The 24,401-nt window shown below is 36.9% G+C and overlaps 2 protein-coding genes across 2 annotated transcripts; one reads left to right on the top strand and one right to left on the bottom strand.

The window, feature by feature from the left end:
* Positions 1-8,782: 8,782 nt before the first annotated feature.
* On the bottom strand, positions 8,783-13,975 carry LOC137936949 (VAMP-like protein YKT61). Its single transcript, XM_068781929.1, has 6 exons — positions 13,589-13,975; positions 13,013-13,110; positions 11,748-11,852; positions 11,450-11,515; positions 9,706-9,792; positions 8,783-9,215 (listed from the first exon to the last, which is right to left on the bottom strand). The coding sequence occupies exons 1-6, from the start codon at positions 13,782-13,784 to the stop codon at positions 9,165-9,167; spliced, it is 603 nt and encodes a 200-aa protein (XP_068638030.1). The 5' UTR covers positions 13,785-13,975; the 3' UTR covers positions 8,783-9,164.
* Positions 13,976-15,777: 1,802 nt separating this feature from the next.
* Positions 15,778-23,628, top strand: LOC137936822 (vacuolar protein sorting-associated protein 29-like). The gene is made up of 4 exons (XM_068781722.1): positions 15,778-15,991; positions 19,911-20,086; positions 22,614-22,751; positions 23,061-23,628. The coding sequence occupies exons 2-4, from the start codon at positions 19,955-19,957 to the stop codon at positions 23,352-23,354; spliced, it is 564 nt and encodes a 187-aa protein (XP_068637823.1). The 5' UTR covers positions 15,778-15,991; positions 19,911-19,954; the 3' UTR covers positions 23,355-23,628.
* The last annotated feature ends 773 nt before the right edge of the window (positions 23,629-24,401 follow it).

Genomic DNA, 24,401 nt, shown 5'->3' with positions numbered 1-24,401 from the left:
TCTCATCCCTAGCTAATGACTCAAGAAGGGCATTGGTTTCACAAAGATTGTGAGTACAAGTGATTACGATGCCCTTCGCATGCAAGATCTCATCAAACTCCACAAAATTAAAAAAAAAAAAAAAGTGCCAAGGTGGTGAAGAAATTTGTAGGAAAAGGGAGATAAGAGAGATTAAGGTTTTTTTCTTCTTCTCCCCTAGTTATAATTTAAACAATGTCAAAAATTATATCCTGTAAAACAGAGAGAACCGAAAATAATAACAGAGATTGAACGAATGGTTTTCCGATGAGTTTATTTTTCTCTGTTAGGAGGCTATTTATAATACATTACAAGTTGATTTTAGGATCAATTTAGATCCTAAAATCAAGGAATAGAATCAAAAATATAATCACGGGATCGGAGGAAACAATCACGCTATACAGTTTCCTCCGATCACGCTATACAGCTATACATTTCAACACTCCCCCTCAAGTTGGTGCATAGATATCAGTCAAACCCAACTTGTCAATTATACCATGAAATGTTTTCCCTGATACTGCTTTCGTGAGCATATCAGCCATTTGACTCGCAGATTGAATAAAGGGGAATTGTATAATCTTTGCATCGAGGTTCTCTTTGATGAAATGACGATCAACTTCAACATGTTTAGTGCGATCATGTTGAACTAGATTTTGTGCAATTGCGATAGCTGCCTTGTTATCACAGTGACGATTCATAGGTTTGTCGAATTCAATCCCTAAGTCTCTCAGTATATTTCGTATCCATAACAACTCGCATACACCATGAGCCATACCTCAAAATTCAGCTTCAGCACTTGATCTTGATACTACCTTCTGTTTTTTGCTTTTCCAAGTGACAAGATTCCCTTCCACAAAAGTAAAGTAACCCGACGTGGATCTTCTGGTTGTCTGATCACCTGCCCAATCAGAGTCTGTATACCTTTCAATACTAGAGATACCATTTTTTGAGAATAACAAACCTTTTCCTGGAGTACTCTTTAAGTATCTCAAGATCCGATAGACTGCTTCCATATGTTCTTCACTTGGTGCATGCATGAACTGGCTCACAATGCTTACTGCATATGCTACATCGGGCCTTGTGTGGGATAGGTAGATTAATCTTCCAACTAATCGCTGATAACGCTCTTTGTCTGCTGGAATTTGATCTGGAAGAATTCTGAGTTTATGATGCATTTCCATGGGCGTCTCTATTGGTTTACAGTCAATCATTCCGGTTTCGGCTAGAAGATCCAACACATATTTTCGCTGTGAAAGGAAGACTCCATGTTTCAATCTTGCAACTTCAATCCCCAAAAAATATTTAAGTTGTTCGAGATCCTTCATTTCGAATTTAGTAGCTAAATACTCCTGTAAAGCTTGCATTTCACCTGGGTCATCTCCTGTCACGACCATATCATCAACATATACAATTAATGTTGTTACCTTTCCTTCTTTGTGTTTTATAAACAAAGTATGATCTAAGTTACTTTGTTTATAACCAAACTCCTTCATTGTAGCCGAGAATCTCCCAAACCATGCTCTAGGTGACTGTTTCAGCCCATACAATGACTTCTTCAATTTACAAACTTTACCTTGAGACAAAGAACCACTTTTCACACCTGGTGGTAGTTCCATGTAGACTTCTTCTTCTAAGTCTCCATTGAGGAAAACATTTTTAACGTCAAATTGTTGCAGAGGCCAGTCTCGATTTGCTGTTATAGATATAAGAATACGAATTGTATTGATTTTAGCTACTGGTGCAAAAGTATCCTGATAGTCTATGCCATACCTTTGCGTATACCCTTTTGCAACTAGCCGAGCTTTATATCTGTCGATGCTTCCATCCGGTTTGAGTTTCAATGTGAACACCCATCGACATCCAATTGTTTTTACTCCTTTAGGTTGGGGAACAAGTTCCCAAGTGGCATTTTTTTGTAGAGCCTTCATCTCTTCGTTCATCGTTTTTTTTCCATTTTGGATCAGCTAATGCATCCTGCACATTACTAGGAATAGAAACCCTGGATAATTGATCAACAGTAAATGCATACGATTTAGTCAACCTATGGGAGGACACATAGTTATTGATTGAGTATTTGGTCTTGGCTTCAAGATCAGGTTCAAACTATTTTTTTGGAACTCCCCTATTCAATCTTTGTGGATATCTAGAGGTTATGTTTTCTATAGGAAGACATGTTTCATTAGACTCATCAAACACAGGATTCGTATTTACCTGAGGAGGAACATTCTGGGTTGATTCTTCAGTTGTTGGTGCAGACGGGGGCAACTCTGGGGGTTCTTCAGGTGAAATTACTGAATCACAGTCTTGTTGCACATCATGACACTTAAAAAATTCATTCACCGCTTCTAACTCAATAAATTCGGCACCTCTTTCAACATCTCCGTTAGTTTCATGTGGAACATTCTCTTCATTTGAACTCTCCCCCTGAAGAGATGTCGAAGAAACTCCCCCTGAATAATAAGGGACTGATCCATGGAAGGAGACATCTAAAGTCACATGGAGCTTGTTGGTGTGTGGATCATAACACCGATATCCTTTTTGAAAATCAGAGTAGCCAACAAATACACATCGCTTGGCACATGGATCAAGTTTATTTCGCAAGATCTTTGGGATATGAACATAAGCGGTACACCCAAAAATTCAGGGTTCAAGATTCGAAAGATGGGGAATTGAAATTAGGGATTGCAGCTTATGTAGAGGAGTTTGAAAATCAAGTACTCTAGAAGGTGTTCAATTGATGAGGTAGACAGCAGATGTGATAGCTTCACCCCAATAAAATCGAGGCATGTTCATGCCAAAGAGAGAGGCACGCACTACTCCCAAAAGTTGTCTATTCTTTCTTTCTGCCAATCCATTATGTTGGGGAGTATAGGTGCAAGAAGTCTGGTGACGAATTCCATGAGTGGTCAGAAAAGTTTCGAGAGAAGCATTATCAAACTCAGTACTATTGTCAGATTGCAAAACACGAATCTGCTTTTGGTATTGAGTATGTATCATTGTATGGAATTTCTGAAATGCTAGACACACATCACTTTTGTGGATAAGCAGAGATACCCAAGTCATTCTAGTGCATTCATCAATAAATGTCACAAAGTAACGAGCTCTAGAAATAGAGGGAATCTTGGCTGGACCCCAAACATCAGAATGAATAACCGCAAAAGGTTCGAAACTTTTATTCAAACTCGGGAAATAAGCAATACGGTGGCTTTTAGCCAATTCACATGTGTCACAATGAAAATGCACATCAGTCAAACCTGAAAAAAGTTGAGGTCACAATTTCTTAAGATAACCAAAGGAAATGTGGCCTAATCGTCAGTGCCATAACCATACAGTTGTTTGAGCATTATCTTCACTGCTAGCTTGATTTGTCTGACTGATTTTCGATCCCCCGTTCTCTGTCAACTCCAAATAGTAGAGTTTGCCCCGTCTAACACCATAACCAAGAATCTTCCGAGTTAGAATGTCCTGAAAGACACAGAATGAGGGCCAAAAAGTTACAGTACAAGCAAGAGTGGAAGTAATTTGCCTAACAGACAAAAGGTTATATTCAAGAGACGGAACCACAAGGACATCATCTAATGTCAGATTATTGGATAATATAACAGATCTTTCCCTAGTAATAGGAGAGGTACTACCATTGGCTGTTGAAATAACAGATTGTGGAGAAGGTAGGATGGATTGTAACTGACTGGGATCCCTTGTCATGTGATCGGATGCACCTGTATCAATAATCCAAGGTCTATTCTTAGAATGTACAGAAAATACTAATGCATTATCGAGAATACTTGGATGGGTAACATTTGCAGTAGGTAGCTCCTGATTCTCTTCTATGGATGTCACCATAGCTTTTCCAGCAATCTTGTTACGGGGATTTTTCGAGAAATCCCACCACTCCGGATAGCCAATAATCTCATAACACCGGTGTTGTGAATGTCTTTTTTTCCCACAGTGAATACATACACGATTGTTACCTTTGCCAGAGGATTGAGGGTTCCGACTGCTTGATGATCCTTGTCGGTTTTGGTTGACCAACATCGCCGAGTTCTCGGAGACTGGGCGATAGCTCCCCATTGTCTGTCTCTGTTGATATTCGCGTTTGACATATGCATATGTACTCTCCAAATCAAGTTTGGGATCTTTTCGCAAAATTTATCCACGAACTTGATCAAATTCGAAGTCAAGCCCAATGAGAAAAATATGAACCCAAAGCCTAGCCATTGCATAGTGCAACTGGATTAGCCCTTCGACTGTTCTTTCCTAAGATATAGTTCTATGATCAATCTCTTGGAAAATAGCAACCAGTTCATTGTAGTATGTGGATAACGGTCTACAATTTTGTTTGGTAGAAAAAGATATCTGGTTCAGCTCAAATATATAAGTTTCATCGGATCCATCATAGAATATTTTTGATACTGCTTCCCATATCTCCTTGGCAGTGGAGAAGCGAAAAAATCGTTGCATGAGCAATGGACTCATGGAGTCAATAAGCCAACTTTTGACTCTTTGATTTTTAGTAATCCATGCTCCAAGATTAGCATCACCAGATGCTAGTTTTTTTGTTTCGCCGGTGAGGTATCCAGCGTTGTTGCGTACACCAATTCGCATCTCCATGAGTTGGGACTATAATGAATAATTGGTCTCATCGAGGATAATTCCGGTTGGAAACGCAGAATTATCTTGGTGGACTATAATCTGTGGTGATGGGATAAGTTTGGTGGATACGCCTGTAGTGGTGGCCATCGATCTGAAATTTTTTATTTTTTATTTTTTTTCTAATCCGGTCCGGTCCGGTTCGGTTCAGTCTGGTCTGGTTCGATCTGGTCCGATTCGGTCGACCCGCCGGTCTGGGTCGGCAGGAAAAATAAAGGAACAGTTCCTAAGTTAAAAAAATACCTTCGTATTCGGCAACGGCAGCCTTCGTCTTCGGTAATGGCAGCGGAGCGTCGGCTTCAGTCGGAACAGGGTGGTGGTGGGGTCGTCGGCGCTCATCGGCGATCGGCGGCACTTGTCGGTGACGTGATTCCGACTACATAAATCGCTTCGTCTTCGGCAACGGCAGCCTTCATCTTTGGCAACAGCAGCGGAGCGTCGGCTTCAGTCGGAACAGGGTGGTGGTGCCGTTGTCGGTGTCGGCGTTTTTTTGGCGTCGGGACAGCCAGAATACGGATTTGCAAAAAAAACAGAGTTCTGCAACTCCGACGGATTTTTTTTTTCCTCCGGCTTCCTCCTTCGGCGATTACAGGAGCACTTAGCTCCGACTTTCTGCGACGGAAAAGAGAGGATAATTCTCCTGCTCTGATACCATGTAAAACAGAGAGAACCGAAAATAATAACAAAGTTTGAACGAATGGTTTTTCGATGAGTTTATTCTTCTCCGTTATGAGGCTATTTATAATACATTACAAGTTGATTTTAGGATCAATTTAGATCCTAAAATCAAGGAATAGAATCAAGAATATAATCACGGGATCGGAGGAAACAATCACACTATACAGTTTCCTCAGATCACGCTATACAGCTATACATTTCAACATATCCATGTTCGAGAAACCCTAGGAAATGACTTTCCATAGAAAACAACTTTCCAAGAAAAAAAAACTAGTTATATCTTCCAACTCTCCCCTTTAAGCTGGAATATATAGTTGAACTTGTTACAGAACTTGTCCCTCAATTCCCTTAAGCATAAAAAAAAATACACTTTAGTCTCCAACATAAAATTGATCTTTAAAAAATTGTGGTCTATGTGGCTTCAAAAATCTTCAGAATTGTGACTTATGTAGTCTTCAGCTTTTGAGTTTGCGCTGAGCACATGTATTTTTTTCTCTTGCTTCCCCTCAGGCTGGGAAATATATGTCCAGCAAGAACATAAAAGAACTCAACAGTCATCGCCCTCCATCTCCCCCTTAATAACAGATCATCTCGAGGTGTCATCTCGAGGTGCTTGAAACATGATTACTCCAAATTTCACATTAATAAGAGACTTCAATGTTAGACCACCAACAGGAACCATAAAACGCAAAAAGCAATACTAATCACAAAATACACAAGATAAATTGACCAATAAATTATGCACAGATACCTTAAACTGAAGTCAATGAAACTGAGATTACGAGAATTGCAGCAGCAAGGAAGACCTCTACATGAGATGAAACCAAAGTTCTCCACCCTTGAATCCATCTCTTGTTGTATTATTCATAGTTTCTTTGCAAAAACAGACCATGGCTGCTCTGGCCATGACAACAGCTACTTGGCAAGGTCTTCCATCTTGCCAGCAAAGCCAGAGAAAACTTTAAGCAGCAATAAAATGGATGTGATAAGCATGTGAGGCATGAACACAGCTGGGGCAGAAACCTAGCAGCAGCATCAAGACCAACAACAGCAGCGTTTGAATCATCGTATGCCTGAGTTCAGCATTCTTGTTTGGACGTCAGCAAATAACTCAGCCTGAGAAAGACAAAGTGAAATTATATCATATGACAGAGGGCAACAAGAAAGATTAGCCATCGTATGACCGGAAGCATCTGGGTCATTTTGGTCCGCAACAGTAGCGCACTTGGCAGCATAAGGAGGATCATCTGGTCCAAGTTCATAGTACCGCATCTGATCATTGTCTTCTGATGACCCGTCTCTATATTTGTTTTTAATTTTCCCTGTCAGTGAATGATATATGAATCTGCTCTAGCTTTTGAAATACCTGATCTTGTAGACATCTTGAAGTGGGAAATCTGTCATGCAACCGGAAGCATCTGGGTCATTTTGCTCCACAACAGTAGCGCACTTGGCAGCATAAGGAGGATCATCTGGTCCAAGTTCATAGTACCGCATCTGATCATTGTCTTCTGATGACCCGTCTCTATATTTGTTTTTAATTTTCCCTGTCAGTGAATGATATATGAATCTGCTCTAGCTTTTGAAATACCTGATCTTGTAGACATCTTGAAGTGGGAAATCTGTCATGCAACCGGAAGCATCTGGGTCATTTTGCTCCACAACAGTAGCGCACTTGGCAGCATAAGGAGGATCATCTGGTCCAAGTTCATAGTACCGCATCTGATCATTGTGTCTTCTGATGACCCGTCTCTATATTTGTTTTTAATTTTCCCTGTCAGTGAATGATATATGAATCTGCTCTAGCTTTTGATATACCTGATCTTGTAGACATCTTGAAGAGGGAAATCTGTCATGCAACCGGAAGCATCTGGGTCATTTTGCTCCACAACAGTAGCGCACTTGGCAGCATAAGGAGGATCATCTGGTCCAAGTTCATAGTACCGCATCTGATCATTGTGTCTTCTGATGACCCGTCTCTATATTTGTTTTTAATTTTCCCTGTCAGTGAATGATATATGAATCTGCTCTAGCTTTTGATATACCTGATCTTGTAGACATCTTGAAGAGGGAAATCTGTCATGCAACCGGAAGCATCTGGGTCATTTTGCTCCACAACAGTAGCGCACTTGGCAGCATAAGGAGGATCATCTGGTCCAAGTTCATAGTACCGCATCTGATCATTGTCTTCTGATGACCCGTCTCTATATTTGTTTTTAATTTTCCCTGTCAGTGAATGATATATGAATCTGCTCTAGCTTTTGAAATACCTGATCTTGTAGACATCTTGAAGTGGGAAATCTGTCATGCAACCGGAAGCATCTGGGTCATTTTGCTCCACAACAGTAGCGCACTTGGCAGCATAAGGAGGATCATCTGGTCCAAGTTCATAGTACCGCATCTGATCATTGTGTCTTCTGATGACCCGTCTCTATATTTGTTTTTAATTTTCCCTGTCAGTGAATGATATATGAATCTGCTCTAGCTTTTGATATACCTGATCTTGTGGACATCTTGAAGTGGGAGATGCAGGGGCTAATCTAAAGGCGAGACATGTCTATCAAGATGTGGAGCTGGAACATAATATGCTGGCGAAAGCAAATCAGGGAAATCCATTTGAAAAAATTTTGTAGTTAAGGATACACACTTCTCAGAAGCGAAGTGAGATGTTTTTTATGCTATTAGAAATCCAGAGGTAGAAGTCCCATTATCAGTTCCACAATTCCCTCATTTCATGAATTTCTAAACAGAACCATCAGAAGAAAGCAGCATGAAATCAGGAGGAGAAAAGAGTCTCTGGATACAATACAACATTTTCTTCTCTTTTTCGGGAAGAGTCCATCAGAAACCGGGAAAAGCAACAAAATAAAGGCTCCTGGTCATTAACAGTAGATGGTTGTGCTCAAGTCATTAGTGAGAATCTTATACTGATTGAGGGCAGTATCATATTTGCAGTAATTCAGATAGGCATCAATGCGAAGTTTGTACGTGACAATATTAGGAACGACGCCAGCCTTAGATGATTTATCAGTGAAGGGCAATGAAATCGGCCTCATAAATTGGTGGAGTGACGGGTGATAAGTGACAACCCCCGTGGCGTTGTTATCACAGATGAGAGTCAGGCTCAGATTCTGGCGAAAGCAAGTCAGGGTAATCCAAATTGAAAAGCACTTTGTTTAGCTCAAAGCTCTGAATCTAGTGGTAGAAACAGGAAGCCCTGCAATACCTGGGCAAAGATGGTTTATTTCATTTATTTACCAAATTATATTTTTTTATTATTTGACAAATGGACAAAGAAACACTATACAAGTCTAAATAATTAGGTCAAATGGCGTATAAAATAAGTTATGGAAAAGTGGATTGGTATATGAAATTGTTTATTCAATTGAATTTATATACCATATATGTTTTAGAATACACCATAACACACCTATAAGTGACAGAAAGATAAGCTACATTTGCAAGATAAAAAAAAAAAAGATAAAATAATGAACAAGATAAGATCCAAGCGACCTCACAATTTTAAAACAAATGATATAAACATTATACGCTTCATTAGCATCTGCAAATCTAAAGCAGATATGTCGCCAGTAAAGAGCAAACGTTCTTCCAACGAGATCACCAATAAGTGATAGAAAGATAAGCTACGTTTGCAAGATCAGAAAAAGGTAATATAATGAACAAGATAAGATCTAGACGACCTCACAATTTTAAAACAAATGATACATTACACGCATTAGCATCTGCAAATCTAAAGCAGACTAGTCACCAGTAAAGAGCAAACGTTCTTCCAACGAGGATTCATTTCACCCAGAAGTCTACAAAATGGTACAACACTGGTTTGTTTTCTTCGCCTGCTTGTAGAACACCTGTTCAACCAGAGATGCCCCCGTTAGCATCCTGTACTCTTTGTTTATAAACCCTTTTTTTGTTTACATGTTTTTATGCATTTGCAATTCACCGAATATTATGCATGACACAAAAAAACCCATGCAGTAACGTACTAAAATCTAACATCTATGCATGCAATATTATAGAAGAATTTCTCTAAATACACAAGAATCATAGAACTAGTTTTCAGTCACCATGCTGATTTCATTAACAGAAGTCAAATAGTTTCAAGTTACCTACACAAAAAATATCCGCACGCAGTAAGAGCTTTTTTTACAGAGAGAAACAATAACAACAAAATACCCAAGTCATTTGAACAGCTCTAACAGAGTCTCGGTAATAAAAAAAAAAAGTGACCATGCAAGACTGAAATTACGTGCATCATGCTTGAGAATTTACGTCTTTAACATGATCGCTACATGCATGTTACTTGTAAAAATTAAAAAAAAAATGGGTTCTTCAACATACCTGAGAGGCAGCACTTAAATCTGAACTCTTCTCCACTAAGCTGTCGAGCTTCTCGCCTCTTGCCAGCACACTATCAATGGTTTTATACTGTAAAAACAATCCAACAAAAACCCATGTCTCACAATAAGTTCACATAAAGTCTTAAGCCACCATAAAATGAAGCACAAAGGTGACAAATAATTGCTTTATTTTCTCTTTGAATAATCTCTACACATGGAGAACAGCATCCTTTAATTTGTATATTGGAGGTTCATGAAAGCGTCAAAGTGAGTATGAATGCACTTGCACAGTTTTTTTTTTTTTTTTTTTGTTAATAGATTACACATGCAAACACACTATAGCCAAAATGCCTTGTGAGACTTTAAACCAAGATCACATGGTAAAAACCCCCAATGTGACAATTGAGCCAATGGCCCAATCATACACAGTTAAGTATAATCGATCAATTTAAATGTCATAAAAAATCTGAATATGCAATTTCAATTCCATAACTTCAGCTATCTTCCATGACAAAGTTCTTATTTCCTTTTCTTTTCCACTGACTTTTCAGTACACTGCAAGATATCTTCCATATTTGCTTAACAGCTTTCTCTTTTTTCCATTCTGCATGAGTAACCCAATAACAAATGCAATGCCCATACTTTACATTGTGACCTCACCATAGCTGGGACACAGCTTCAGTGAATGCCAGCATCTTACAGTGATAGTTTCCCAGTAAGTTGTTTTTTTTTTTAAAACTTAATTATTTTTTACTTGAAAGCGAATTGCTAGAAACTCAAGAGGCATAGAGAACCAGTTGGACAAAAATATATTTGTTGGGAGAAGTTTCCAGAACTTGGCATGGACCACATCTATGAATCATAATGGATAATTTTCTAGCATAAGGGAAACATTAGAAAGATTACTAGATGACTCAAAATTGCAAATGAAACAGTTTTCAGTCTTTAGAAGTTCTAGGTAAAAAATGCAACAAAGCTCACAGACCTCCCAAAGGATTCCTTCACATTTTTTTGCTCTATTGGTGCATCAGACTTCTTCAAGTCTTTTGTAACCATATTTCTTAGGCCTCCCGCTAATTCTTAGTAACTCAAATTAACTCACTGCACCATCATACAAGCTCTAACTTATACAGACCGCCTCATTTTCTCATCTATCATATAAGTGTTCTTCGTTACACCCATGTTAAATTTGTCCTCCTCTTTTGTCACAACTCTTTTTTTGTTTCACATGTGCTCCCAAATAATTCTATATCATTTCTTTGAAGTTTCATGTCACATGATTTTATTCAGAATCACCTGTTCCATGTTTTGCAAACTTTATCACATTTTCTCTCTATGCACGCTACTTCCATTCCAACTTCTGTTTACAATTCCTAATCTTCTCAATCCTATCTAAATCCTTGTTATAATTATGGATTCAAGCTTCAAGAGTTGTCAACAAACCTAAAAAGAGAATTTCTCCTTTGTGTTCACAACTTTGTCTTCAGAAACACCCAGGGTGACCATGCTCACAATTATTATTCAAGATTCAACAGAAGCCATCACACACCAAATTTAGAATAAATTCGTATTAAAATGTACCACATAATCATCTGTAAGGTACATAAGAGAAATCATACAAAAACTCGTTACTGAAACTAGCAAAATATTATTAGCATTAGCATCAAGGCGCATCAATGTTCAGGCCTGAAAAAAGATATTACAAGAAGTTGCACAGAAGGAAAGATTACTATGTAAAGACTTACAAGAATAATTTTGGTTTCATCCAAATCTCTTTGAATTTTCAACAGCTTATCTGCTTCACCAGGATCCTGAAGACAGCAACACAAAATGCTGTTTTAGATTTCTGTCATATGCAAAATTCTGAATTCAGATTTTACTACATAGAGAACTTTAGTTCATGCTACATGTTCTAAAACCTGTATCATCCTGATATTACAAGGACTAAAAACTAAGCTAAAAGAGTTCAGTCAAATAACTCTGCCAGAATATTATTCAGATTTGGAACATAATGATGCCATCAAATGACAAAGACATTAGCACCTGAAATTTAGTTAGAGCTTCAGTCAAGTATGGCCATGCTTGAGTAGCATCTGCTGTTGCTGCTCTCCAGGAATCCCCAAAGTTCTTCTGATACTCGTCTAATACCTGTAAAAAGATTTGTCAAATTTTCACAATTAGCTGATAATGCATGCAGTTTGAACAGGTTTAAAATTAGATCATATGAACCACAACATCAGTTTTACAATTGGAATTGTAAAAAACATATCCATCGTGCCTGTAATTCATCAAGAAATAATGAGTTATTTTATCATTCTTTCTTTCAAACAGCAATGAGTGCTTCCTTATTAAAGTGGTTTGATGTCATAACACACACACCGATGGCCGTTTGGTCTAGTGGTATTCTTTTTACATTAGGTGCATCAGGTCGCGAGTTCGAATCACATCACGCCCCTCTCAAAAAAAAAATGCCATAACACACACTATCACTATTTGAAAGTGCAGTATCTATGATAAACGTCAATCAACAAGGCAATCATGTGTTTATGCTTGTATTGAATAATGATAACAAAACTAAGGGCATTTAGGAACCTAGAGCCATTATTACATAGAAGACCACATTGAGTACAACTCAGTGTTGGAATTTTAAATACTGAACCTTGAGCGGAAACCAGCAAGCACATGAATAGAATGATGAAAACCAACGTATATCATCCAAAAAATTAAAATGTGGCACATTCATGTTAATAGAACTATATCGCACAAGGACAACTACAACCCACCTTTAGAAATGCATCAATAAAAATACCAGTGTCAAGTATTCCAATTTTAAACATTGAACCTTGAGGAGGAAACCAGCAAACACTTAACTCGAATGATGATAACCAACCTATTATCATCCAGAAAATTAAATGTGGCAGATACATGTTAATAGCACTATATTGCACAAGGACAACTACAACCCACCTTTAGAACTGCACAGTGATAATGCTATAGAGCTACCAGTGTCAAGTGTTCCAATTTTAAACATTGAACCTTGAGGGGGAAACCAGTAAGCACTTAAGTAGAACGATGATAACAGATGTATATCATCCAGAAAATTAAAATGTAACATATTCATGTTAATAGCACTATATTGCACAAGGACAACTAATACCCACCTTTAGAACTCGCAGTGATAAATGCAAGAGAACTGCCAATGTAAAGTGTTCTTAAATTATCAAGCACAAGCACGGGTAATGGAAAACCAAAAAGTTCAAATAAATCAAGTAGCGGACAAAATTTAACATAAACATAGCTTCTATCACCTTGTTTAAAAGAGAGAATGCACTTCGCACTGGATAATGATCATCCATAAAGGCCACGGCGCAGAGACCATTTCTATTGTAAGAATGCACCTTATATTCTGAAAATTCACAACAAAGTAAGATAAAAAAAAAACCTTAATACCATTTCCCTCACCTCAACCTTCTCTAAAAAAATATCTTTTAGATAACTAAATCACCAGTCAATGTGTCAAGATGTTAAAAAACTAAACCACACACAGAATTTCCCTTCTTGAAAAGAAAATAAATTTCCTAATTAATAATATTTCTCACAACAAGAAGAAATTATTACCAAAAAAAAAAAAAAAAACAGTATCATTGGTTATACAGCAACACAACAAGAAATTGGAGATACAAAAAATATTTGCAAAATCCGGAAAGACTTCAGGAAAAAAAAACGCGGTCAAAAATCATCTGCGCGCTTAATTCCAACTAATTGACAATGTGAAGAAGTTCCCACCAAAAAAAACCCAGTCCTTCGTACCCACGGATGATATCGAATCATGACAAAGATCACCAAAGAAATAGAAATCCAGAAGGCACAATCGAAAACCAAACCTTCATGCTGGACGGACTGGCGTTGGCCGGGGGGCGTTCTATTAGCAACGGTTCGACCAATAAAGACAATAAACTCCCTGGCTCCGGTCCTCTGAAAGTAACCGAACTGGCTAACATCGGAGGCGTTGGCAAGGATGATCGCATCCGATGCCCCATCGCTGCCGCATTTCAGAAGCAGAAGGGCGGTGATCTTCATCGTAAATTACTACAAAACGATCGATCTGATAGGACAGGCGGAACGGTAAGGGAACCTGATGGATCTGTCGTTACCTTTGATTTTACGCAGGACTGAGAGAGAAAAGCGGGGAGAGGAGAAAAAGGTGGAGACAGAGGGAAGCTGAAGAAAGAGAGATGAAAGAATGAAAGACAAAAAGTAGAATGAGGGAAGGAAAGAGTAAACGACAGATCAGCCGAATCTGTCTGCCAGAGAGACTTTTAAAGCCAAAGGGTAATCGGTGACGTCTACATATATAATTTGATTATTTCAAGGTGGATAAAAACTTGAAACAGCGGGAATAACATTGCAAAATCTAATAAATACTGCAACAGCTAATAAGTGATAGCCATATAAGAAAGATATGTCAACAAACCACATGGGTTGTTGGATATGAACATATGGTAGAAAAGATTGGTGTGGCTAAAAATGAATTAGCATCACTAGAAATGAATTTATGTCTATTACTGTCCTTCTTGTGTCCCTCAAATAGCCCAATCTACATCACAAAATGCATTTAATTGGAGTGTGTTTGTACATCTATAAATACACTCCAATTAAATGCATTTTTTTTATTATACAGATTGGGCTTGTTGTAGGGATACAAAAAATATGCAGTACCTTGTTACTGCCCTGTTGGCATTCCAGCCTTCCTCCTTTCAAGGCCTATCCGAAAGAGAATCCAATACTTCTTGGTCGTGAATATCTAAATAGGACGAACCGGCCCCTGTGGATATCTTTGCTTCGGAACAAAACAATTAGAATTTAGGCTTGGTCACTTGTAATGTGTATTCTCCATATAGGAGATCTTCCAATTGAAAAGATCCATTTTTGTGTCCCTACAACAAGCTCAATCTGCATCACAAAAACTAAGGTATATTTCAAAATTGGAGTACATTTTCAAAAGTGTGATATATTTTTAAATTTGAACTATATGTTCAAAATAAATTTTAAGTCCACCATATTTATTTTAATTGATTTTAGCTATGTTAGATTCATTTTTAGTGTCGCTATATTTTTTGCTGAAATTTTCACTAACAAAATTTTCATTATGTGGCAAATGTCGATTCATTATTGCGGTATTGCACCGATAAGTTGTTTCAACATATTGCAACCAAAAGTAATAAAAAATGAGGTCCATTGATTTGGTCCCATTCCATCTCTCTTTTGGGTTATGGTAATGCCATTTTGTATTGAAGCTTCATATGAATGTATTATTGCCATTTGTTAGGTATTATGAGGAATAAACCTAGATGAAAGAATGTGTATCCCAATTTTTAATTTTGCTACTAATTTCTTACTCCTATTTTGTGTTTAAACAATTATTAATTCATTTTGCAATATGAATTTCAAAGTCAATATTCAAGCACAAACAATCATTGGTGTAGAGAACAGACAATCCTATCTTGGATTGTTAATCCACTCCCGAAGTGTTTGCGCTTTGAAGTTAACTCAGTGTATTTGGATTGCCAAATGAAACTTACATCAATTGCATACATAGAGATTTTATCATTCAATTGACCACAATTACCAGTTGCACTGCACTGCACAGTCTCATATAGATTTTGACCCACAAAGGGATTTACACAATGCTTGTACTCAAATTTGCAAGGGATTCTTACTTCCCTTTCTACCTATCCTATATAATTAACAGCTTAGTAGGCCTTTGATTGATTAAGGCAAACAAGAGTCAAGCAGAAGAAGAAGGGAAGAGGAAAGAGGAATATTTTATTTTTTTGGATTTTAAAGATAAAAATGATGTGGCGCCATGTGGACCGGTTATGCTGACGTGGGATATTGACAGGTGCCATGTAGATTTCAATATTTGAAATCCGGAATTCTTGAAAATAAGTTTCAAAGTTCGTGAATTCTTGAAAATAAGTTTCAAAGTTCGTATTTTCTTAAATAATTTTTTTTATTTCGCTAATCTTGAAAACGTTGTCTAGGAATAAGTTTCCGAGTGCGCATACCCCCCCAGACAGATATGGAGACTGGAGAGTGAAATCTGAAATTCCATCGTTCCGCATAGTATTTCATTTTTCCATATCGTGTATGGTTGCTTTCCGCTTCCTCTGTGAAACCCTCGATATCTCTTGTTGGTCGTTGCTATTCTCGTAAAAAACCCTCGTATATCTGGTTCCCCTGTTTCCTCCCTTCGTTTAAGCTGGCAGAACTCAGAGCAAAGCGAGGTAAGTTCGTTCTCTTTTCACCTAAATTGTTTCTTTTTTTCTTCTCTCCCGAAATCCTCTCTAAAACTATCTGATTTTGTTATTCTCTTGATCTTTCAAAGCTGTCGATCTTTCTTCTCTTTTTTCGATTGCTTCTCTTTTTTTGTTCGATTACTCTCTGGTATTCTCTTTTTTTGCTGGTATCTCCATCCTATATTATATTTGTTATCTAACTTTCTGCTTACTGAAGAAAATGGTTGTTAGTTTGATGGTTGAGCTTTTTGTGATTAAGTGAGAGATATGTTCTTTTTCTCCACGAGTATATTTGTGGTCCAGTTGACTTGTGTGTTTAATTTGTGTGATTGATCTGTGCTTTCAGTGATTACTTGAAACTGACTGGTGTTTTATTTCAGAGACTATTGAAATTGGTTACAGTGTTTAATTTCTAGAGCACCTTTTGAGGCCAATAGCTGATGTTTAGCCTCAGTTTTACTACGTTGAAGCATTTTATATGCATAAATTGATTTTCTAAATCATCTGGTCTTTGTCTTACCTTGTTCTGGAGTCCTTGGCATGCTCGATCCAACAGATGGGCAGCCTTTGTTTTTACATGAAGATATACATCTCTGTGTTTAGCCACCGTGAGAAATTTGCTCGATAAATTTGTCCATGTTTTTGGATTTGGCTGTTGTCTTCTCCCAAATGAAGAATTTAGACACTGCAGTGTTGATTTTCATTGAAAAAAGTGTTGCTTGGTTTTTCAAGGCAACTCTTGCAGTGCTGTGGAGTTTAATTTTGTCATTCGTGAGGATAAAATGGTTCCTTATTTCTGAATGGGCTTGAATCCAAAAGGTAGGTGGTTTTCAACATCCCAGCCTTTGATGATGGAAATAAACAATAACCAATTGATTCAACCAAAATATGTTAATATATTTATTATGCACCTACGTTATTCGGATTAAAGTGCAAACAAATTAGCAGTCTGTAAGGTGACACAAAAATAAGAGTTCACTTCAGCGTTGTCAACTAATGTAAAAGAGACAAAAGTTATAAATGCATTTTTTATGAGCATTAATCCTTCCAACCAGTGCTGTGGTGCCTACTTGGCTGTTTTGCACTATGCTCGGAATTGGATATTTGCTGTTAGTTTTCTACTGAGTTGCAAAAAATAGGACTCTACCAATGATAGAACTCTCTACTGAGTTGCAAAAAATAGGACTTTACCAATGATAGAACTCTCCAAGTGGTGAATATTCTGCTTGCAGCCTTATGTTGACTTTCTTAAACTAAAACCAGTGGAAATAATTCAAACAGCTAGTTCAGAGAAGTTTTGTAGTTTTGAATCACAAAAAAGAATTCTTAAGATTTACTAAAACCTTTGTAAAGTAAAAACTGCCCTAAAAGACTGACGTTTATTGACTTCGAAATTGAACAATCGAGAGAGGATCGACTTACTCTTAAAAAAAGGATTGTTTCTGACTTACTAAAGATGGAAATGTGCGTTTAAGCAGGAAACTGAGTTTTTCTTCTTGTTCCTTGACTAGCTTTTTCCAAGAAATTTGCCTTTGAGTTTGCATCAAATATTTTCTTCCAACTAATGGCATAGAATGCTGTGTTAAGTTTTGTTATAGTTAAATCCATCTTCTTTAAATTAATGATGCTATACTTTTTATGTTGATTATAATAATTTGTGTAAGAAATAAGGTAGTTTGCACTTATGGTTGAAAACATAGGAGTACGATCAGCAATTGGAGAGAGGTAGGACAATGATCAGCTGTTAGGGAGAGGTAGGACTATTTTACCTTAGAGACGAGAAGGTAGGACTATGATCAACTTTCTTTTTACTTGTTTGATGATGGTGATCCAGTTAGCGAGTCATGTGAATTTTGTGGGATATATTGTTCATTAAGATTTTACCTGCTTATGGTTAGGTTACATTGGGCTGTTTGTCACTTTCTTTGTTGTGCTATTTGGATAAGAGTAATATATAATTTTTTTAGTTTAATTTTTCTAGTTAATATTGTCCCAAAAGTTGAATATTAAAGATGAGAGGAATATTAAAAGAAAGACTATTGCAGTTTACTCTAAATCCTAAGCCAGAAATCCTAGAGTTTCTCCTGTAACAAGACTGTTGCACCTTGCAGACTTCTCTCTCAACTCTCTCTCTTTTTTCTTCTTTCTTCTTGCTCTTTTATTTTCTTCATTTTATGATTTTTCATGGAATTAGAGCAGCAGGCTGATATGAACCACGTCAACCCGTGACGAAACCCAATATCAAATCTGGAAATTGTCCCCAAGACCTTTCAAGTTTGATGGAAAACCGCGACCCGTTGCTTAGCAAAGCAAGAACCTTGGTATGGTGAAGATGCAAACGGGGATGGAAAATCCGTTTGATAAGTCGTTTGAACACCACAAGGAAAAACCGTGATAAGTTCGAAAAGTTTCTTCAAGTACTCAAGAAGAATAAACTCTCAATATGAATAAAAATCAAAGATCCCTAATCCGTGTACAAGTCCTTTATTTATAATGGAGGATGTGGTAGAATCCATGTAGAATAAATCCCTTCTCCTAATTACATTGAATTAAAGGCAAACGTAAGGTAACTTGATGTAAATAGAAGCCTAATATAATTCCAACGTGATCTTCTAGGATAAGTTGCCAACTCGTGGATTCCACGAGATCTTCTAACCACGTGCCCTTCTAGGATAAATTGCCAACTCGTGGATATCCTTGTGGGTCCCACGAGATCTTCTAACCACATGCCCTTCCTCAATGCACGTGTATGGCTGCTGGGCTCTCTTCCGGATCAACTTTGATGAGTAAAACCAGCCTTTGTTCCCCCTCCGTAGTGACCACACTCTCTTCTTGTTGTAGAACTCTCCGGACTAAGTTATTCAACATTTCTTTGAATCTTTTAGGTCGTGCCCTCGTCACTGGACCAATTGGAACTTGAATTGGTTCATGAGTATTCCGTGCAGCCTCGATGTCCTCATCACAGGCTCCATAGAAGAGGGATTTTAAAGGTTGCTGTCTTCTTCATCTAAAGTCTGCGATTTCTCTCCGGGTTCCTCTATTATTTATTCTCTGCTGATTGGTCTTAAAAGTTAATAATTTCTTTTGATTGTCTCATAGCCTAAGGATTGATTGCTTGCGTTGCTTCTTAAAGTAGTTGGTATCTGTATCTTTGATTCTTTAGGGTTGAATAATTGATTGAAGTAAGGTCTAAAGAAGACCTGTGCCTGCCTGCATCACTTCTCTTGGTGTACAGGTATGCCTGTGCAGATAGTATCTTACTCATTGACACTGCAGATTGCTGATTTCTAGAAATTAATTGAAGGATATTATGCCCTATTGAGTTGTTGGAATTTCTTATATACTAAACCCTAGTCGTGTGCATGTGTTTTGGGGCCCACAAGTGTTTGCATAGACAAGTTTTCTCCTTTCATGAGCAGGATTTGGTTGATTGTTGTAGGGGCTGTTTGTCGTTATCACTGCTACTGTAATTCTGTCTCGTGGTTGTTATTATGGCTAATATAGGAGAAGTTGTTACACCTAGTAAGAGGGGTGTACAGAGACCCAAGATTACATTCAAATCACTTTTGTTAAACTAAATGGGTCTAATTATCTAAATTGGCGTAGATCTGCCAGGAAATTTTTCATAGCTAAAAAGAAGGCAAAGTATATCTGGCTATGGGAAAGGTCTTAGCATGTTTGTGTAATCAATAGTAAAAAAAATAGCATGTCAAATTCAGTTTCTAACTAGCAGTTGAAGTTTTTTATTATTGTTTTTATGGTTTTTGGATCACTGAATAGTTGGAGGTTGGAATGTTTTTAAGACTTAAGATAAGTATAATGCAGATGCAACGAATGCAAGCTTGCCATTAAAGTACAGCTCTGTTCACTGCAGAAATAATCTTGATGTTCTCCACTTATGACGCAGATTTTAACAATGTTTGAAGATTGAGGGGATACCAATTGGTGACCATGGTGTTGGTTTTAGCCCTTGGAGATCTTCACATCCCTCATAGAGCACCAGATTTGCCTGCAAAATTCAAGTCTATGCTTGTTCCAGGGAAAATTCAACACATAATATGCACTGGAAATCTCTGTATCAAAGTATGTAAGCTTATAGCTGCTGTAATATTTGGGTTCTAGCTATTATCTCCTGGTTCTTGATTATATGCAGAATGTTATTTTTTTCATTATAAATCTGTTGTTTATGCGTGTGACAAGCTGATCCGTGAGCTGGACATGTAGTTTATCTGATAATGGCTTTTATTTTTATTAGTGCAGGTCTCATTCAGTCTAGAACTGATTTCAATTGAAATGAATTCTTGTAGATGATCATTATCTAAAATAATTATGGTCAATTATCTCTACTCCAAGGTCAAGTTTGCATGAAATTTCCATCTTAAATGCCTCAAAAAAAATTTAAAAATTATACTTCTTAAGTATCATTTGCATGAAAGGTCCATGTAATATATTCTTTGGCATCATTCAGCACAATCTTTTCTCTTCCGTTTCTTTTCTTTTCGTAGATTTAAACTTTTGTGAGTGGCACTACCATTTTGAAGTCATTTTATGTCATCTTTAACTTATTTGGTGACTCAAAAGGCAATCTTAATCAAAAGCTGCCAGGAATGGCTTCCAGTCTTGAGAGGAGGTAACAGTTTTTGGTAAAACTTGCAGCTTGATATCTGTTTTTCTAATGGTAATTGGATGCGTATTTCTGCAACTTTGAACAGAGTTCATCGTCTAATGCTCGGATTTTGCTGCAATATATCTGGCAGTCTTTTTCCTTTTTTGTGATTTTCATGGCTCCATGGATTACCTCATGGAGAAAGAAGAATAAAGCACATTGGGGAGAAAAGGGCGAAAGAATGAGGTTATGGATTTGTGTCCAAACCTTTCCCCTTAAGCTATATTTATAAATGAATAAAAATAAAATATTACAATTATGCCCTTCACCCTAATAAGAGTGAAGAAGAAACATAAACTAATTACATCAATGACACCCTAATTACTCATATCTTCCAACATTCTCCAAGTTGACATCTGCTGAAGCATCTTTAAATGTGGCCCAACTGTCTTTTGCTTAAAGGATGAAGTGACTTGGCTTTAATTTGTCTTTAGCGTGGTTATCTGATGCATAGCTTGTACTCCTCTTTGCCCTTTGCAGCTTTCTTCCTAATAAATTTTTTTACTTTTATGAAAAAATAAAACATGCTGTTATTGGCTGATGCCATCAACGTTTATTGATCACACAAAGATTAATGATAGTCACTATATTCTATAAAAGTTGTTGTATGGGATGGAAAATTGTTCTTTTAGTGGAAACAGAGCATACATTTTCTCATTTCCTATTCTTTTCTCTTTTGTTCGGAGTTATTCTCCGCTTCTCATTATTTGTTTTATTGAACTTCTCATAATAATTATTTATCAAAATAGATGGTTGTCTTAAAAACAGGATAGTTATGTTTGTCACCAAACGCAGTAACTAGGAACTTTTATAGGGGTAGGAATCTCGTTTCCATGGAAAATTATTTCGCGATTCAATATGAAACCGTTCCTACATTTATGCAAAACCTTTAGGAAAGTTATAAGTAAAATTTTGGAAATGTTTTCAAAACATTTAGGAAAGTTGTATTTTATATATTTCCTGAAAAAGGAGTTTATAAAAAAGTTAATTTTTTTAACATGTAAAATCTATTGTTTATTTAACTTTATTTGGTGATTACTGTGAATAAGAATTTTTTACTAGTCATATTTTTATTTAATTGTCATAGAATTTATAGGCATATTGTTTGCTCCTTGTTTGTTTCTTCTATGTTTCTAAATGGTTTCTTGTCCAATTTTATAATGTTTCATAGATCTTCTCATAGTTTCATGTTTGTTTCTTAATTTTACATTTCCCATAAAATTATTTTGTGCCTGTTTCTGTTCTCTGAGTCTTTCCTGTTTCCATGTCCTATTTTACTAGCTGCACTTGCTGATACAGCCATCTTTGTTAGCTTCCCATCCTTTTCTCTTCATTTTCTCTTCTGTGAAACTTGAGATAATCTTCTCACGTTGTGAGCTTAACATTGCACTTCTCTGCATAGTTTCATCTGCAGTATTTGCCTCTTTTTGCTCTTTTGTGCAGCATCCCCAAGCCTAGTTTTTTTATTTATTGGGCTGTTAAGGGCCAAGACGTACTCAAAATGTCAACTTTGCTGCTCTCAGCATCTTATTATTATTTCATATTTGCATTTTGCTGTTAAATCATTTTCTCAGGTGATTTTATTGTGATGGACTCCTCTTGCCTGTTTTGCCTGTTTTGCCTTTTTTTATTTTTTATTATGCCTTTGCCAGGAACATGGGTCACAAGGAGTTGTTTGGTTCAGTGAGAAATTTTAGGTTACTTGACCTCACGAGTGTGAACCCAAATCTATAAATCTTGTCAGTCTATCGGGGGCTGATTTTGAATGCATTTCAAAATAAGGTTGCAGGTTATGGCATCATTCTGATTGCATGTCTATTGATTCTGCTCTTCATTAAGTGGTGTCACTTTAATTGTTACAAAAAAAAGGTCGTGTCACTTTAATGAGAGATGATATTTTACTTTTATTGACTTGTCTCTTTTATTAACATATATCTTAATTAGGAAGTTCATGATTACTTGAAGAGCCTTTGTCCTGATCTGCATGTAACTCGGGGTGAATATGATGAGGATGCACGTTATCCAGAAACCAAGACACTGACAATTGGTCAGTTCAAGCTTGGACTATGCCATGGTCATCAGGTTTGTCTTTAAGTTGTTCTTTCTTTGTAGGCTTCCTCTTCATCTTGGACTATTCCCTAAAAAGCTTATCCATATATGTAGTGCTTTACTAGGTGACTGAAACATGGTTGGAAAGTGTTATCGACCCATGTCAGATTCCCTCAGCCTACTAGAAAATGCCAATCACATTTAAAAGAAATGATTAAATACATAATGAAGAACTATTAGCTGGACATATACATTTGTTTGGTGGATTTTTTATTTTATTTTGTGTCTGCTCTCACTGAAAGCTATTATCTGCCTTTTTTTGTTCTTTTTTATGTTTTGAAGGTTATTCCTTGGGGTGACCTTGATTCTCTAGCGATGCTTCAGAGGCAGTTGGATGTGGACATTTTAGTTACAGGCCACACTCATCAGTTCAAGGCGTATAAACACGAGGGTGGTGTTGTTATTAACCCGGGATCTGCCACTGGTGCTTACAGCAGTATTACATATGAAGTGAACCCAAGTTTTGTTCTCATGGACATTGATGGGCTTAGAGTGGTGGTTTACGTTTATGAGATTATTGATGGAGAGGTGAAGGTGGATAAAATTGACTTCAAAAAGACGGCAACTACTCACTGAGGCGGGGTGTGTAAGATAGTGTTCATGAATGGGTTTGTGAGCGTGAGAGTGAACGATCTTCTTCATTGTTTTAATGGGCTTATGCAAAATTTTACTTTCTTTACTGCAAAACTTCCATAGTTTTACAACCCTTAGTTGTCTGATGTCTCCCCAGGAAGGTTGCAGAGAAAGATAGGGAAGATTTATAGGAAAGTCTCATAGAAAAATTGTAATAAATTCATTGACAATGTTATACAAACAGACTAATGAAAATATGTAGAGGGCTTTGCTCTCACATCATTAAGAGCTTGTAAACCAATCCTTGCTAAGAATTTCATATAAAATGCCTCAAATGTTTCTCTTTTTTCTAACAGCTCCTAGGACAACTTCAAAACTAAAGAAGCTTTGAAAACAAGACATACTTATGTATTATGAGAGTAAAATAAAGTATAACATAAAGCTAATGAGCTCTTGGCCTAATTTGCCAATACAAAATATTTCTAAGAAACACTTCTCTTATAATAAGCTTGGTTTATATGCATCTGTTACAAAGAGGCATCCTAAGGGGTCATTGACCTACTTAGGTGTTATTGGCTTTAGAACCTATGAATATCAAAATATTTAGCTTAAAGCTAGGTTCTAAAGCCTTCTTAGTGTTAGGCAAATTACGTTTTTATAGAAGAGCATAATGAAATTCCTTTTATCTAACAAATCAATAATTTCGTCAATGTGTAGCCATGGGGAAAACCCTTTCCTTATTCTCATTTTGTAAGAATAAAGGTTCAAGTATTTAATATCTAGCCTATAGAGAAGGGCATAAGTTGTAATTATTTGTCTTGATTCTCATTTTGTAAGAATAAAGGTTCAAGTATTTAATATCTAGCCTATAGAGAAGGGCATAAGTTGTAATTATTTGTCTTGATTCATGCTGTAGTTGTGTGCATGATTTCCAACTCGACTAGTGTCGTAGGAGCGTTCTCAAGAATTGATCATAAGTTTGATCTGATTTACTCAAAGTGTGATTTTGTGCATTGGTATGTGATAACAGAGAAAAAAAAATGAAACTTG

Source organism: Aristolochia californica, unplaced genomic scaffold, assembly GCF_029961685.1.
Source record: "Aristolochia californica isolate CCGP_79_NKW_82.1479 unplaced genomic scaffold, dmAriCali1.0.hap1 SCAF_7, whole genome shotgun sequence".
Lineage (NCBI taxonomy): Eukaryota > Viridiplantae > Streptophyta > Magnoliopsida > Piperales > Aristolochiaceae > Aristolochia > Aristolochia californica.
The sequence above is the reverse complement of the archived record's forward strand: the minus strand, read 5'-3'. Positions and strand labels throughout refer to the sequence as shown.